A 19,361-nucleotide genomic window follows, 5' to 3' on the forward strand; every position below is an offset into this window, starting at 1 on the left:
TCTATTATGAAGTATACATGGAAATTGAATGAGGACATTCAGAACGTTATTTATAAGCACTGAGTTAAACATCGTATGCGACACATTAAAGCCATTAATTCATAATGCTAACATATAAAAATGTTTATAACTCAGAAACATTTGAGCTTTCGATCTATATTCATTAAGGTTTTTTATTCAGTATGGTGTGTAATATCTGTCATAAATACTGATTTTTTAACATTCTGTATTAGGAATATTTAAATAGTAAATATTATATACATAATATTAAATTTTCTGATAATATATAATATAATTTCTATTGTATTCAATATTGAAATGCTCACTTAGAAAGTGAAGGCACAAACAATGATTAGTTTACAACGCAAATCATAATACATATGACGTTACACATCGTTGTTAGGCGAAATTAGATTTCACGGTGTATGGGATAATGATACTAATGATTCGAAGGCTATGTAAGAGGAGAAGTATTAGTGAGCGAACTGGTACGGGTACTTAAATGCGAGATTGGAATCGGTCGTATTCTCGTATGTTACCGTTGAATTATATCGCGATGGAGCCTGGCTTGAGCATTAAAGATGGTCCATTCAAAACGTTCTTCTTCGTCTTTCAAACGTACGAACAAAGGCATGCGAATAATGCAAAATTGATTTTTAATAGAAAGGAGGCTCAGGGATTTAAAATCACTTGCGCCTTTCGCTCTTGGATTTTTTGCCAATGTCGTGTTTGATAGTTTCAAAATCTCCTTCTTCTTAACGATAATCCATCTCTTTCTCTTATCTATGGTACATAGTGAAGATGTATTTTCCATTTAATGAAAAATTATTTTACGAAAGAATGAAGTATCATTTTTCTGCTAGAAGCAAGAGGTGTAGGAAATACAGTAAAAATGATATAAACGATGCAAACATACGACTGGTATAAAATATGCATTTCTTGTTTCTCTATTTTTCTTTTTGAAATGTGTTAGATTTTGTAAAGAAATTGTTTTGAATGGAATTCTGAGTGTACTGTATAAAATTTAACAGGAATATATATTTATAGAAAATATAAAAATTAAAAATCTGAATCTTTTAAGATCTTAATCATATTCTGCACGCGAAAGCATTGCATATTTTATACTCGAATTATTTCGAAGTGACCTGAAAAGAAAGATAGTTGTCTTCATTTTCCAGTTTCATTTTCAGTTTTCAGTTTCAGTTAGTTAAATATGTGTAAAATTTTTAAAGAAACGTTTGAAAAACGTTTACTGAGATGGAAGGATCAGAAAGTAAATCTTTAAAGATCGAAGATCGTATAAGTTATATTCGAAGAGATAGATAAAGAAGTACATTGCCATGAGAGATTTAAAAAAATGTGCGGCAGTAGATGGAGAAATGAAGAGCATGAAAATCGATATAGCGAGTGTAGATTTAAATTTTACATATAATGCACACAAGTTCGCAATCGACAGAGCGGAATCGAAGCCGCATGAGAAGCAAATACTCTATCGCGTTGACTCTATGAAGCCCCGAAGGGTTGATTTGGGATTACAAGTCATTGCCAATCCTAAGCGGTTTCGCGAAGGATCCTTTGAGGTGAAATGTTATGAAATCAGACATTCGCAACAGCTAATTATAAACGACTAATATCTATAAACCAACAGTATGATAATGATACTGACCCACTTTATTAGAACAATGATTTATTTTGTTTTAATTAACAACAAAATATATTCTAATTATTTCTGATATTAGAACGAGCAAATAATATATTTCTTTTTAAAATATACAGAGTGTTTGTAAGTAACAATAAAACTCTCGCATACAGGTAGAGCGAATTAAATTAAGTAACTGAAGTGTCACTCATGATGTTAATGAAACTTTGCATATTTGTACAACTTCGAAAAATATTTGACATGTATTTTTTTTATCGACAAAGGTCCACTCTGAAGGGTGAAAATTATCCCTATAAGAGTTGATTTAACATATTAGGTGAAATAAATTGAAAATTTTAAAAAGTAAAATGGGTTTTTAGAGTCGTTGAAACTAAATCTTATGTGAAAAGTATAAAATTCAAAAGTTTTCTTCACGTGTCACGTGCGATCATGAGTAGACGCGGCGGGCACACAAACGTTTTCCTCTTTTACTGACACATATTGTATATACACCGTAGATATGAGCGGTCTGATGTTTACGTTCTTTCAACAGAGTCGAAAAAACGTAGATACGGCACGTAGTCGAAATCAACATAGATTTTCCACTTATTTTACCTAATATGTTAAATCTATCCTTACCTTTAAGGGCAGTTTTCACCCTTCAGAGTGGACCTTTGCCGATAAAACAAAAATACGTCAAATATTTTTCAAAGTTCTACAAATATGCCAAGTTTTAAAATCGGTGACTGACACTTCCGTAGGTTTACTTGTAAGTCGAAAAGTCCTCTACCATTTTACAATTTTCAATAATTTTCAATAACAAGATATTAATTACTAAAAATCGCCGAATATTGATTTTTAATAATTTTTTAATCAAGTACTATCAACTTTACAGAAAAATAGCAAAAGATAAAAATTGTTTATTGTCTCTCATAGAGCTCTAAAAATTTTATTAGAATTTTTTGTCAATTTTTTAGTATTTGTATTTTTTTATTGGCAACTATTTTTACCAACATGAGAAAATGCGGTACTACATTCTGAAAAAATTTTCAGAATTTTATGAGAAGAAAATAAACACTTTTTTCTGTAAAGTTGATAATACTTGAGTAAAAAATTATTGAAAATTAATATTCAATGATTTTTAGTAATTGATATCTTGTTAATTATTGCGCAAATTGCAAAATGGTAGAGAACTTTTCGACACAGTTTAGTCTGCTCTATCTCTGTGCGAGAGTTTTATCATTATTTATCAAACATTCTGTACAAGTAATGTATATATAAGTAATACATATATAATTTAAATTATTTTTAATCATTTCTATAAGTCACTACTCCTACAATATGTCGTTAATATAACTAAAAATGAAGTTGAACAATTTAAGAAAATGTATTACACTCAAATTTAGTTTATTATTTACTAAGTGCATACAATACACACATACACACACACACACACACACACACACACACACACACACACACACACACACACTAATATGGATGTTATTTATTTTGAAATTAATCACAGAAATAGATTAATTTATTACATGGAAGATAAAAATAACAAAATGTTTGATGATTAATTCAAATGATTAATTCAAGAAACTGGATTATCACTGTTCCTTTGATACCTATATATAACAGTGTATAATATATTAATCCTATATATATAAATAATGAATAATATATATATAAATAATGAAATTAATTTTAATAGATTTAACAAATTATCTACTGTAACACTGATAAATTTTATGTGTACTGTAAATCTGTACTGTAACAACTTGATAAATTTTACATCTGGCATATCTGAATTTAGTTGAATTAATTTTATACTAATTACGGAGAAAATCACGAATATCATAGCTTATAATTTCCCAAAAGACAATTTCAAAATTCTGAATTGATAATTACAGCACGAAGAACCAGGAAGAAGAGTGCATCACCGATGAGCCCGAGGGAGTTACGAGTGGCTGAATTTGGTGCTCTAGATATACATATAAATAAATAACAGTTACTATTCCATCATTTTCCTTTTTGGTTACATCTCAAGAGTATCCTCAACTCTCTCGTTACCTAGTTATTCGTATGTATCTTCGTGTTTCATCTCTTACGAACATACATATGCTCATATTTTTCATAAGAGCGCTCAGTCCTTGGCTTGTCAAGTACCTACACCGCTATTGTCAAACTTTCCACTCTCTTTAGAAGTTTCTTCTGACTTCGCCCGAGCTCTCCCATTTATGTTGACTTCATGACTCCATCACTCGACACCTTATCTGGTCACTTTCACATAGTTCAAATTTCTGACGCGCAAAATGAAAAGAGATGTCGACGGTCATTTTTAAAGTACCAACTCTTTATTTAGTACATGGAAAGAATGATCGCTGAAATATTAAAATTTAACTGCATTCACAGATCTGGAAATATTTTAATTTTGTTGGATTATTAAAAGTTATTAGAGAATACTTAAGCATTAATGATCATGCTGTAAAAACATTCTAGAATCAATTCAAACGTTCTACATAATTATTTTAATGATCCAAATAAAATTATTTTCGGATCTATATATATCTAACTAAATGTTTAGATACTTCATAACCATTCTTTCCGTGATACTTATAAATTTCTTAAAATTGCTCTACGTTTTTTTTTGTTTATTGCAAATATTTGCAGATAGAATTATTTCCGAGGATTTTATTTCTCTTAATTATATTTTTTTTAAATTTGAATTTGAAATTAGTTATTAATATTATCAGTTTATACCGTTTTATTTATGATTCAAATCAATATTGATATTTCAATCAATATCATTTATCTAACACATATAAATGTGTGTGTGTGTGTGTATGTGTGTAAAAAAAAATGCAAGATTATATTTAAGTCTGAATATATAGGATTATTACTATCGTAAAAACGATTTCATTGTCAGTTCATACAGTCACTTTATTCATTTAGCAGATTTATTGCTTTGTAAATATATATGATGCATTTCCGAACATATTTTATGATATATCAATTATTTTAATTATCGCTCGTAATTCGGTATTCTCACACAAAGATAAAATAAGATATTATCATCTGTCCACATTCTGTTGATCAACACAATTAGTTGAGAAATAAAACTGCCATATCCGCCAGGTTAACAAGCGTGTTTCATAGGAGTTTCACTTGGAAGTATCCATTTCCCCTTTAGGAGTTCTCCTTTAGGTGTTGGATCTTGGAGAGGTTCAGTGGGTGTAGCGAGGTCTGCAGAAGGTTATAGGCGAAATTCCCGGGAAACTCTCGAGCTGCGAATCTGCACCGATAGACGAGGCGGAGTCGAATCGTCGTACGAAGGTCCGGGACGCGGGGGACGAAGAGGATTAATTAGAACTGCCCGTTTCGTCGGTGGAACGACATTAACTCACTTCTCTTTATGTCTGATCGTTTGTGATTGCGATTAAAGGCTTAAACACCATTACTTAACGATCGGTCGAACAAAACGCGTATTAGATCCGAGGAAATAGGTCGATCTTCGCAAAGCCGGTCTTGTCAAAAGACTTATCGTATTCCTCCTTTCTCGCAATTGGCACGTTCCGTGTTAAAGATTTTTTTTATGTCTTTTCAGAACGAGAATTTAATCTCCGATATTTTTTGCAATGATAGAATTAATTTCAATTAACTATTCTGTGACATAAAACAGTCTGCTGCAAAATTATTTTATTTTTCCAAACAAATCTGCTTACATAAGCTTATATTAATTAATTAAGTTAATTCATTTTAATATTTATGTGTTCGAGTCTTATCAAAAATATCACTCGCATAATAAATCACGAAATCTTATCTATCTTTACTATAAAAAATGGAGTGTTTAAAATCTATTTAAAATTTATTTTCCAAAACAAACGTTTAATAATAATTGTTTCAGCTTTAAACGTTTTAGTATTTTAAATTTAAATACTATATTATTCTAAAGTTAAGTTCTTTAGATTTTCTAATAAGTCATTACCTTTAAATCTTAAGCTAAAACAGCTTTTGACGTTTTTATTTTAAAACATTTTTTAAAACTAAATATCTTTCTAAAGTATTTCCAAATAATATACTTTTGAAAAATTATACATCTGTATACATTTTTTAATACGACACTTTTCAAAATTAAACACTTTTTAGCGTCTTACGTACTCGTTTAAAGCTAAAACATCTTTAAGTGCTTATTTAAAAAATGAAGACAAGAAATAAAATATTTTAATATCTTAAAATTAAACATCTTCTTTTATGAGTGTTCTTGTAAAGTAGCAGATAAAGACAATATATTGTTATGCGGCATCATTAAATGAAGTTTAACGTAATGCGAAATGCAAACGAAAAGGAAAAAATTTACAGCATGAGTCACGTTACGGAACGAGGAAAATGTAAGTTCCACTGGAGGAAAAAACTTTCTTTGCTCCCCATCAAATCTCTGTCATTTAAATCCTGCTGCGCACAGTCGGGTTTAGTTCGCTTAGAGAGTACTTCTGCAATACTCTCCATTTGTCTTCGTTAGTGCTTTTTCTGGGATTAAAATAAAGTAAGATGGACGAAATTTTTTCGCGATTTTCTCTTTCAATTAGTGGATTTTCTTTCGAATATTGCTTCTTTATTTTGTACATCAATAGTGAAAATAAATTGTGTACATCGTGTTTTCATAGATTACTGTCTTCTTTATTTTAAAGACGTCGTAATTTGCTGGAAAGGATGATTTTGTAAAATTTTATCGTAACAATTATATGTGAATCAATTTCAAATTAATTCTCATCGACGATAGAATCGTTTAATAATTAAACTTGTGAATGTACTCCAATTTCTCTTACTATATTGACTATGAATACATCACTATATATTTTAGTATATTTTTCTGAATTTACAAAAGTAATCTTTAAACTTTCGGCACTTATAGAAATATAGTATATATATATATTGGAATTTTCTGGGCGTGTACATGTGCGCACAATTATATCAATATCCTACGTCGAGTAATGTAGAAAATGTAAATTGGATTCATATCTTCCCTCTTAGTGAAGTAAAAGCATTAAAGTCTTACGCAAGCGTAGGACTATTAATTATGTTTACCAATAGCGGTAAACACAAAGTAAAGAGGAACGTCGCTTTCTACGATATTATTACACCTCTATTAAAATGCCATCAACGAAATACGAAATACATGACAAAGTAAAGCGGAGTAATTTTAATCATTGTCAGAGAGAACCGTGGGGGAAGCTTATTCACAAATATATACGACCGACAAAAGCTTTCAATAAATTCAACGCGCTTAACAATGCCCCAATGCTGATAAATTGCATGACGTTTCTTCAACTCGACGGCGCGCGGCGCATAAATCAAAACAGACAGTATTGTATCGAGACAATCGACATGGCGGCTGCTTAAGGCCGCGCAGGTACGCCATTGCTACATCTCTGCGTCTGATGCAGCATTCGCCTTTAATATTTCTACCCGGGTAGAGCCCAGAGTAGATGGTGTACGATGCTTTCCGTCGTGCATCGTGCAAAATGAAGGAAAAAGGAAAATGCACGCAATGCCGATGAAAAGTGGGGAAACGCCCTTGCCCGATTGTCCTCGACCCTCATTGGCCTTTCTCGCGTGCTTTCATCTACCAACGCGGCGCTCCACCGTATAATTGGACAAACATTGGCTGATATTTATGCAAGTGTGTTATGTCCGCTGTTCGCATTTTACGCACAGTTACGTACAAATATAAATTATATAGTGGATTCGAATATCGTGAGAGAGAGCATCATGAAATAAAAATGCTCGTGGAAACGAAATCATCCTCGAGCCAGATGCTTTTACAGTCAGGTCAGGTACCTGAGGTATGTACATGAGGAAAATGTCACGAATAAATTTGAAGTGGCAAGAAATTATAGAGAGAGAATAAGATGGAAAGAGATTGCACAATTCTGATTGATATTCAAACGCGTTTGTGTTAATAGTGACTTGTTGATGTTAATTGGAAAATACATAGAAAGTATGCAAAGTAAGCTAAAGTATTTTCTTTGAAATGCACTTCTGGAAAATACAGAATGAGGTATGAAAGCGGAATCGATCTTTTAAAAGCATTTCACAGTAATGTTTCAATACGAAATTTTCTCTAGTGCATAATTTTGTTTAATTTTGTTTAAATGAATAGAAATTAAATTGAGCTGTTAAAGTAATCATGTGCGGTTTAATTCATACATTAAAAGCTAAAATAAATAAAGAAACTTACCGTTTCCTGCTGTTATGATGTTTCCCAGTTGCAATATCTTGCTTAAGGTTTTTCCACTTTCCTCCGGCGTAACTGATGCACCACCTTCTTGTTGCGTCATTCCCATCTGTAACAATATTTTAATGCTCAATGCTTGAAACAAGATTGCTTAGGGCTGCCGCACACAAAATTTCTGTAATAGTAATAGTATAAACCTTAAGACGTGAACTTAAGCTGATGAGCCAATCAAGATACTGCTTTAGATCTACGTATTTTAACGGAAATAGAAATAACAGTAAACTTATCCATAAGGCTAATTTCAACCGGTTGAAATTCACCTAATTGTGAGATTATGGACAAGTTTACTGTTATTTCCATTTCCGTTAGATTACGTACGGCTCATCGGCTTAAGTTCACGTCTTATGGTCACTGTTGCGGTAATTTTGTGTGCGGCAGCCTCCTTATACAAATAGAATATAAATATATTTTAAATCAAAACATGAATTATGCCTCCGTTGCGATTTTTATTAGTATAATAAACTGTTTTGTTAATTACTTTTACTGATTGATTATAAATTATTAACTATATCATTTAAATATAATATTTAAGTAACGTAAGATTTAAAGATTCGTGTTTAAAATTTGTATAAAATCTTATTACAGTGATATCTTTTTAAAATGCATTGTTTTTTAATTCGCGAAGAATTACATGGTTTTTTCTCGTAAAATTTAAATAATTTTACGAGAAGTTAACAGATCTGAATTAAACTGATCAAATATATCCTCCAATGCTACTTGTTAGCATGCTAATAATAAGAGATGATATTTAAGCATGAACGACCTAATTCGTAACTCGATTCTCGTTTACTTGGATATCCTTGACCTGGCGCGGACGGTAATATTAATTAACATCTAACTCATAGAGCTCTCGTAGATTGTGTCTCACTGTGGTTTCCTTCAACTTTGTTAGCGTGATTACACAAGGAGAAATGTTAAGAGACACTCGGAAGATGATCACGAGAAGGAGGGGCGCGAGTTAAATAACTTTCGTTATAAACGAAAACTTATCAAGTACTCAAATTAAGACTAAATATACGTACCTATGTTATCTATGATATTTAGTTTACGCGCACTACATTTTATTAAAGTACTATTATGAGTAATATTTCGCAAAAATTATTGTGGATTTGAACAACTTACAAATTTCGGAGAATTTAATCAAATATTATTGATCCCTTCAAATCGATAAAATGATAAAAACTTTCAGAACATGTGCGTTATTTTATGTAAAACGCTTGGAGAAGTTAGTGACAGACTAAAACTACTTTATTTATTTTATCATCTCAATTTATGTTCTAGAAATTTTAACATTTTATTGACATATTGAGAGAACATACCTTTTTTCTATAATTTATAAGTAAATTGAAATTTTTGCAATTTAAAATCAAATAAAAATTAAAGTCGCTCAATAAGCGTGTGAATGCATTAATTTTGTGATGATTAAATTAATTATCGGTATTACAATTATCGAATTATTAAATTTTAATATGTTTTAAATATTCATTAAAAAAATTATATAAAGATAATACTGTAATAGAAAAGATAATATTTTATTATTAATAGGATATCGTATTTATCCAATTTATATTCTGAATTACCTTTAATAAAGAGTTCACATTATATTCACAAAAACTTCAAGTCATTTAATAATTTTCTTGGTATTGTATATTACATTATTAGAATAAATATAATGAATTATGTAACATAAAATACAATAAATTAATATAATTTCAGTAATAATCGAATCTAAATTTTGTTTTTTGTAGAAAGCATTGAGAAAAATAGCTTTTGTTGTTTTGCGCTCTACTAAAATAAATACAAAGATACTGGATGAAACAGCAAAATTCAATTTTCTTTTCTTCAGAAAATGAGAAAAACGGTTGTTTCGTCCGAACTTCTGTTTCTCGCAAATGCCAACATTCTTCCCAAGTTTCGACCATACTGTGATGACCTTCGAAATAGGACGATAGAAAATACATATATTTTTACAGATACAAGTGAATCCATGCGAAAGTCAAATTCGTAATCGAGATGTAAATTGCACCATCTGGTCGATTGCCAGTACTCTCTTTCTCTCTCTCTCTCTCTCTCTCTCTCTCTCTCTCTCTCTCTCTTTCTCTCTCTCTCTCTCTTCATCTATTGAACTTCGCCTTCTGTTTGTGCTATGCTTTTGGTGTTGCTCTTCTTGTTCAAGATACTAACCGGTCTCTTGCACGTTCTCTTGACTGGTTCGTCCCTGCACGTGCAAACACACTTCCCTTATAGATACCCTAGCTACGTTATTCGGCATGTTGAACGTGGCATAATGTGAGCTTTATTGCTGGAACGATTCCAGCGGTCGGAAACAGGTGGGACACCGCCGTGATTTGATCTAGATTGCCTGATGAAATGCGGCAACGCGAATATACATACACATCGAGAATATTAAACGCATGGCAGACCGTGGTCGCTCCATCCTCGTTCCTGCCTGCGCGTGTCATTTTACTGATCAGCGTAGCTCTCGCACACGAAGCCTTTATGTCGTTATTAAGTTCGACATGCGTTTGATTGCAACGCGTATAATTTGAAATGACTACCGTCGATAACAGCAAAATAACTGAGCGCACTGTTACAAATATATTTTTTGTTTACACTATAGATCAAAATATTTTTCTCTCGAAATAGAGAGGAATTCTGAGCATAGACATGTAATACCGATGTTTACGACATTCTGAATATTTTAATTAATCATGACTGTGATATCGAATAAATCCATTCTTAAAATATTGGATTCATTTGCACGTGACTCGAACTTCAGATTTTATATCGTGTGTCTTGGGAACGTTGCTTTATAAAAATAACGTTGTTACTTTTTGTAAAAAGTAATTTGTTACCTTTACTTAGAAAGTAATAGTTCATTACTTTTTTTGTTTTTTGTTTTAATGATTGATTGTAACAATCAATATTATAATTAAAATTTTTTAAACTAATCTTTATATAGCAAGCTTTTTCTTATATATTAACTTAATATAATAAATTGTATATAATTCTTTACATTAATATTCTTATTTTTTAATATATGTTTCAGGAAATTAGATTGTAATTTATAAACGCGTATAAATTTTATTAAAAATTTTTATTAAACATTATTTTTAAACATTAATATTATTATTAAAAGTGTATTCTAATTTTTACTGAAAGGAGGCTGTTAAAAAGGTTCGAAAATGAATATTAAAATTTGAATAAATACATTACGTCCATGCTCAATTTTCAAAGTGTTCCTCAAACGCTGCGAACAGTTCACTTCTTAATAATTTTATTATACTCAGGAGATTAAAATCTATAAAAACATCATTCTTTTCATTTACATCTTTTTGGGCAGAAATCGATCTCTTTTTAACATCCTCTTTTATAGCTCACGTTACCTATAGGTATTACAAGTTTACAGTAACTTGCAACTTGAGATATGAAATGATTTTTCAGCATAAAATATTTTTAACATTTATATTTGTATTTAAACAAAATATTTTTATTTAATTAAAAAAATAATGTTATCTATTGAAAATACAGGTACATAATAATAGGGATTAAAGTAATGATAAAACGGATAAATCGTTCCAGTTACTGTAAAAATGTAACGACATACCATTGCCATTACAGACAGAAAAAAGTAATGGTCGTTATTGAAAAAATGTAACGATAACGATAACGGCGGGCGTTACAAATAATGCGCGGTGTTACTTCCCAACTTTGCAAACAACCATGCGCGTTGCAACTATTCTGACTGCATCAATATTAGAAACATGATTCTATCAGAATGTTTAATCTACATTTTGTATTACTGAAATCTTATTGTCACGATTATTGCGAATTATGATACAGTAAATTACAGTAAATTGCGAAGAGATGTATCAATGTATTTTTTACATATTGCATTGTTGCCTAATTTATAAGTATACGTATAAGAATCGATATATCTTTATGTTGTACCGAAGTTGTATATCAGAATTTCTCAACATTTACATTTGCCGCGATGGGAGTTATCGAATAGCGACTGCGTTCCCGATAACACGATGTCGCATTTGCAAACGTTATGACGCGCGTAACTGAAGTTTCGAGTTCGAGCGTCGTTTTACATGCAGTTCTGTGCAAATTGTCTACCAGCTGGATTTAATCGGCAACATGCCTTATCTTGCTACGATAATATGGCGTTGGAAAAGAACAGTATACAAAGCTAGAAAACTCGCGTGAGGAACGTGGACTCTCGTAAATTATAACAGTCGTCCTTCCATGAGTATTATCATTCCTGTGATAAATATTCGCATATAACTGTGCCATTTTGCTTAATACTTCTGTAGGCATGAAATATTTTTCACTGCGAAGATAATTCTTTTTTTTTTTATTCATATTCTTTACAGAGATATTTCTTTTTACACTATCTTGTTATACTTTTTACATTTCGATAAAAAAATTTTTTTTATTGTTTATTATTTATGGTGTATTTTCTGCAAATATATTTCCAATGTTGCTATTCCCATATAATAACATATAGATTAATAATAATCATTTTGAAAATATTGCTGAATGTAATATATTTTTTTATTTAATATTATTTCGCATGATTTGTAAGTATCTAACGTGCAGATACAACAGTCGATGTTTGAAGTTTAATGGACAGTCACGATTCATATCTACGCATATAGCATGTAATTTATGACGTCAGAAAAAGTATAATCTCATGATAGATGAAAATGGCGATGTGCCCATGTTTGCGTAGACACTCGCGGAAACTATTCGCGTTCGCTTCTTGACTTATTGGTCACTACAGCCATGATAAATAACTATATTAAGTTGAGAGCTCGTGCGAAGGGAAAATCCGCAATGAAAGAGCGAATAAAAAAAGAAGTATTGCATTCAGTACAGAGAATTAAATTTTGTCGTAACCAGCAGCTAGCGCAAATTGGAGTTAATTAAACATGTATTCACACGTAGAAATTGCGTTAACGCCTATTAAAAATAAAAGCGAACGTTTTATTGAAAGTATCTTTAGTTTCGTTGTGAATTAATAAATTGTATATTAATTAGCAAATCTCAATAGCCAATGTAATTCCAAATTATCATATCGCAATATTAATTATTTTCAATATATAATCAGAGTTTACATATTCATGATGTATCTAATAACAAACATGATTACAAATGTCTTTATTACACTTTTTATTGATTTATATTTATTATTAGCAATATTTAGTGAAAAAAAAAAGATATTTTTATTAGGTGACAACTTCTTTGGTGAAAGTTTTAAAGATTTTATATATATATATATATATATATATATATAGAATTATACTACTCTGTTTTATACTAAATAAAAGTGATCACATAATAAAATGTGACACATGAAAGAAACTTTTTACGTTTGTATTGATAATATTGATCAATATAGCAAGCTAGAATAAAGATCGAAAATAAATAAAAGAAAGGGATGTAAACATGTCCCAAATTTATATTTTTCATGGTAAACCAACACGATCTATCGAATAATGATTATAGTCCATTGAAAAATGGGATCTCTCGTATGGATTACGCGTAACATTGAGCAGCTGATGCGTTTCTCCGATTTATCGAAAATCTTTCTCACGTAAAGAGCATGACTTTATAAAATTGCTTTCTCTGTTTCAATAAAATAGGAAGAAAGTTCGGCTTGCCGGATGAATGTATGCTTATACGAATATATCATAAAAAAGGAGATCTTTAGTTCTGAACCACCAAATGGCAGTAACGTTTATCTGCAATAATCCCTCGCGACATATCTTTTCAGAACCAACATGGAACTTCTATAAAACTTTTTAAAATTAGTAGTTATAAGTTTAGGAGTGATATTATATACTTTAATTATATTAAGGGTTCGGCATTAACGGGCGAAGTTTTTAGGATCGTACTAACAAAAGTCGGCGTTCTTTCATTGGCACTACGCTTTTATCGCTATTTTTACGCGAAGGCCATTAAATGTTTCCTCAGTATAATAGTGCAATGTTTTCTAACTTGAAGTTTCTCGAACGCGAATCTTTCTTGGAAGTACTTTTTTATAGGCGTACTGAGTAACTAATCATACCGTAAGTAAAAATATTGATTTAAAATGGAAATTATAATAAATAATATAGGTACATATAATATTAATTTTATTAAATAAAGCAATAATTATTATTAATTTTAAAATTTTTGAATTACTAACTTGATTTACTAATACTAAAATAGATTAATAAAAAAATATATTTTTCTTGTATTTTTCGTTGGCACTGCTAATAATGTTTCTGAAGAATGCAAGAAAAACTCAAGAGGGAAAACTTAAGACTACAGTTAAATGTATTTTGCAAGATATTAACGGTAAATTATTTACAGCAAAGTATTTTAAATCTTCTACGATCTCTTCCCACCGCCTGTATATTTACACTCATATTTATTCCGTGTACTAGATAACACAAATTATATAAAATGAATATCGTACACACAAATTTAATTTGCGTAGAAAGAAGACAATTTAATTTATTGATACTAAAAATAATAACCGTGAAAAAAGAATAATGAATATCAGATATTGCTAAAATAATTCAAGGATTGTATCACCAGAAAATATACGCGCGTGATAACGCGCAATTTATAACAGAATATTGAACTGTATTAACACAAGCCGATAATTTTCTATTCATACAGAGGACTAATTTCATCGATAACGATCCTAACGATCAAACGACAAATTAATTAACAGCTGAATGAGTCACAAGAACAAAGGTAGCACGTGTAAATGTGTTAATGACGCGAGCAATTGCACGTCACCATCGGGCTTTTAAGCTACCTTTGACACCTGTCGACTTTATAGCGTTGGATACCTCGTAAAGTTACGACGTAATCGTTGCCGAGTTGCTCTTTCCAATAGCGAAATGCTCTCGAGATCTTTTGATTTAGTTAGAATAATTTGACTCTTTAAATGTCAAAACATTTGCCTCTGAATATCGAATTGACGAACTTACGTCCGTGACACATCAAAGCAAAATAGATCGATTTTTATATACTTTGTAAAAAAAATATGTAGAAGTAAAGAGTATGTACAGATCGTGATAGCTCGAATTTTTTTATGTGGATATAAAGTACTCATTTGAGTCATTTTTTTAAAGAAGTTAGTCCGCACGACCTACTTCGATGAGGAACCGTTAATATCATGAGGCGTGTGTTTGATTGAATTGAAATACGGGATCGCAAAAATGCAAATGGCGGATTTTTCACTTTTATTGGATTGTTCTTGTTGCACGTGGCGCGAATTAATTCCATCTGAACATTTTTCCCGCACTTTATTGCTCTCGCGGCATGATAATTTATTCATTGAAAAGCGATAGACTGGTAATGATAAAATTTGATAAAATTTTGCGTTCTCAGTTGTCACAATGTTGAATTGCATGCTAAAACGCGACATGACATCTCACCTTTCACGCGACGATCTAAAAGTATATTCCTGTTTACGTTCACAGAAAAACCGTGTAATTACGGATAATTGAATCTTTGGTAAATTAGGGAAAAGGTCAGCTTTTTCTCCCTATTCTCTGCTTGACGTAAAAAACAATGATTGCACTGAGATAAATTTCTGGTTGAAAATGAATGAACTAGAAGATTGATCATATTAGTTAGATTTATCTCTACTAGAATTGCAATATAGATTCAACTAGATTCAAATTCTGGTTTATCTATTTTCAATAAGAATCCCAATTAATGCAGTTAGATTTTTTTCCCAGTGCGTTAATGAAATTGTTCGTCGAAGGGATGTCGTAGAAAAAAAACGATTCCGAGTGCGTCATAAAATCCGATAACAATATCGGATGTAGTCAAGCAATAGCCACTATACCCAACGTTTGTAAATGGTGTGTAAAAGATTTTTTCCCGATTTATGAATATATATTCAGAAAAATGCACTTTCACGCTTCAACGAAAGAGTATTATCCTGAAAACAATTCTGAGTAAAACAATCTTTTAGATCAAAAACGACAGCATTAAAGATTAAGTATTAATTGCTCTGATTTCGAAGTAATTTAAACGTAAATATCATCCTCAAGTTATCCGAAAATATTTCACAATTTGCTACGAACTATCACTTTTCTATTATATGTACAGTGCAAAGTTAATTACATAAAATAAAAATTAGCGAATTATTGAACATTTAGTAAAAAATTATGTATCTAAAATAGCAATGATTCTTTGATATAATATTAAACAAAAATGTTCTTTAAATATATATCTAATTTTACTGAGAATTATTTATTACAAAACTCATTGCATGTGTGTGTAAATAATGTAATGCACTTGTAGACTACAAAAATAGTTTGTCGATAGAAAACTGATGAAATACTCGGAAATAATAGTCCGCCGCAGGGAAATAACAAAATGGAATAAGAAAGCGTCGTACTAGCGACAACTGTATTAGATACTACAGCATTTACTGCAGCACTTACAATAATATGCAGCAATACATTTCTATCTGGAAACGCTGCGCGTTGTATTAAGACGCGATCGTAACAAAACCGTCTGATGCGTGGGTGCAGCGTGCGCCGCATTTTCCATACAATTTCCACGTTGGTGCAAGATCCGACCTTTCGTCCTCGTTCTCAAGTTTCTAGAGTTTCTCGCTTTTGCTGGCGTTATGATCAGCCCACGACGGAGAAAATACGCGTCAGCGGAAAATTTCGTAGGGACTGCTTGCGTCATGGGGATCGGTTCGCACTTCTCTCGTGGCGTTTATGATTTTTCTCGAGAAGAGCCTTTCTTCTTTTCATGATACTGGGAATGACAAGCTTGAGGATTCCAGTCGTTAGCACTGATACAATTTTATGACAAAAGTTTGTTAATAAAAGTTTGCTTACGATATCGTATGAGGATGAAGAGGTGCGGCAAGTCGGAAAAGATACGATGATTTAGTGGGTCGACACGGATTTTCGCTATGGAGATATGAGATGCAGGAAAAGTTGAAAATTCTGGTCCCATAAGAGAGAAAATTCTGGTCCCATCGAGAATGAAGATGACTAGCGAAGCACACTTTAACGAGATTACGCGTCATTTTGCCGCGTTGTGATATGTTTCTGGCACACTTTAAAGAAATTTTGAATCAAGTTGTGAAATTGCGAGCACTTGAAGAGGAGCGTGACGATGAAATCGTAATGAAATCGTATACGAAGGGGAATATTCTAAACAAAATTGCCGGACATTTTATTTTAAAACGAAAATCTCACACTGATATTTTTTTTATTTTTAATTGCGCTAGTTTTTTTATTCTCATAACAGCTAACCAATATAAGCTTATAAATAAAAGACATATTTTCAACATAATATATAAAGCTTAATATTTTGACCGTAATGATCATGTTGGGTGCCTTCCATTTAGTGATGCAAGTCGGCATAAGTATATTGTTTTGTCTTTGTTATTATAAGATAAAAATTTATGTCAACTTGTAATATTAAATAGAAAGTACCCGTTTCATAATGTATATTGTACGAAAAATGTTAAAACATAGATAATATTTTCGTAACATTTTCATTATCGAAAATCCCTGATTTATATGTCATGAAAGGAATACCATATCATGCATATATCTACTTTCATATGTCACTCGTGCATTAGTAATTGATCTCTCTACGAGGCCAACTTATGTATACATGGTTAGCATCTCTACTTGCGTTATGAATATTAACACGTAACGAAATATGTATGGAACCTGTCTGATCTTCGATATAATCTTAGTGGTATTCAGTTCCCGCGTTAACGATGAAAATAACGGTGGCATTAAAGAAGAATTGCCAAGAGAGTTTCATCAGCATCGTGGCTATAAAAGCGAATCTTGCCGCTATATCACGATCAACCTTTAAAGTATCTCGTAAGGTCTTTCGAATATTGACGTCATATTTGGAAAAAATAAATAAACTTACACCATGGACTCGATAAATTTCGGAACGACTGCTCGATAGACACAATCGATATCATCTCCAAGATCAGTAAACATCTCATAAAAACGTTCATGTGTGAACATCGTAAAGTAAGATGGCTTAAAAGCAATGCTTTTCAATATTTAAATAGAATACGCGAAACCTAAATTTTGTTGAAAATATTGGAAAATAAATTTTGAAAAGAAACGTCAAATTATATAGAATTATAAGACGTCTGCCTAACTGCCCCCCCCCCTCATTTAATCAAATCTTAATGAATAAATTATATAATAATGCGCTATTTATGTGTTCTCAAAATCCGCTCCAAAAATAAAAAATTTTTTTTTGCAATTTCATTTAGGCAAAAAAAATTTTTTTGTAAGAGGACTGAGTAGACTCAGTCAGCCTCTTCACGTGTCAGTAACAATCGATTCGGAAAATTAAATACACAGGATTTATGCGCACAGGATTTATATTCACATAGTTTCAATTTTTGCGCATCCCTTAAAGCACTTTCCTCTTAGAGCAAACATATTTATCCCTTGTGGGGGGAGAGGGGGGGGGGCTGATTGACAGCCTACTCAGCCTCCTCACAAAAAATTTTTTTTAGCTAAGCGAAATGAGCGCAAAAATATTTTCTTGCGAAAACGCATAAATAGCACATTATTATATAATTTATTCATTAAAATTTAATTAAGTGAGGAGGATCAGATATTAGATAAAATAAGAATTCATATATAAGGATAAAATATGTTTTACTGTTCTTTTAGAAGCATATACTTTATTAAAATAAAATTTCTTAAATTATACAAGAAATAGCGTTTTAAGACATAACATTGAATTACATCAAGCGAAATGCTGCCTTTTATGATCAATGTATAAAAACAATTACATTTCTTGAACATTATATGTATATGTATACTACTATAATTGTAAAAATTTCTTTGAGAATTTTTCATAAAGCATAAAATAACTGAACAATATTGCAGGTCAGTGTAATTTAAAAAAAAAGTATTAGAGCGAATGTAATAACAGTAGCAAAGTGTCTCTACGGCAGAATTTTGTCTGAAATAATTCTAGAAGACATATAAAAATAAAACAACACGCAGAGAGAGAGAGAGAGAGAGAGAGACGAGGGGAGGAGGGAGAGAGAGAGATCGAAACAGACAGGCAAAAGAAACATAAAAACGAAACAGGTGAGAAAAATAACTTCGTTATCAAATGTATATCAAATGTTTAAATAAAAGAAGAAATTAAAATGTAACATAATTCTTTTTAATATTCTTTTTGATATCATTTAAGCAGTCAGTATTAACTAAAAATTGGAGGATTATAAGGATCAGATTATTTTCTAAGTATTTTCTAAGTATTCTTATTAATGTAAATAGAAACGTAAAAGTGAGAAGAAACACCGGGGATAATATATAAAAATTCCATAGCTACTGTGAAGCTGAGAATACAGAAGGCAAAGAGAGAACTGACGGTACAAACATT

At 31.2% G+C, this 19,361-nt stretch overlaps 2 protein-coding genes across 8 annotated transcripts in view; one reads left to right on the plus strand and one right to left on the minus strand.

Moving 5' to 3' along the window:
- Fife (regulating synaptic membrane exocytosis protein fife) overlaps positions 1-19,361 on the minus strand; it is a 173,474-nt gene that overhangs the window by 112,002 nt on the left and 42,111 nt on the right. For all 6 annotated transcript variants that reach the window (XR_015544060.1, XM_087402721.1, XM_011064335.2 and 3 more), the window contains exon 3: positions 7,884-7,989. Coding sequence is in view for 5 of the 6 variants with exons in the window: in XM_087402721.1 (XP_087258847.1) it covers positions 7,884-7,989 (106 nt within the window). In the remaining variant the exon portion in view is untranslated. The remainder of the gene's footprint in view (positions 1-7,883; positions 7,990-19,361) is intronic.
- Positions 1-19,361, plus strand: part of LOC105150938 (Coiled-coil domain containing 56) — a 162,563-nt gene that overhangs the window by 80,745 nt on the left and 62,457 nt on the right. The window lies entirely within an intron of this gene.

This window comes from Acromyrmex echinatior, chromosome 2 (genome assembly GCF_024713525.1).
Source record: "Acromyrmex echinatior isolate Ae372 chromosome 2, ASM2471352v2, whole genome shotgun sequence".
Taxonomy (NCBI): Eukaryota; Metazoa; Arthropoda; class Insecta; order Hymenoptera; family Formicidae; genus Acromyrmex; species Acromyrmex echinatior.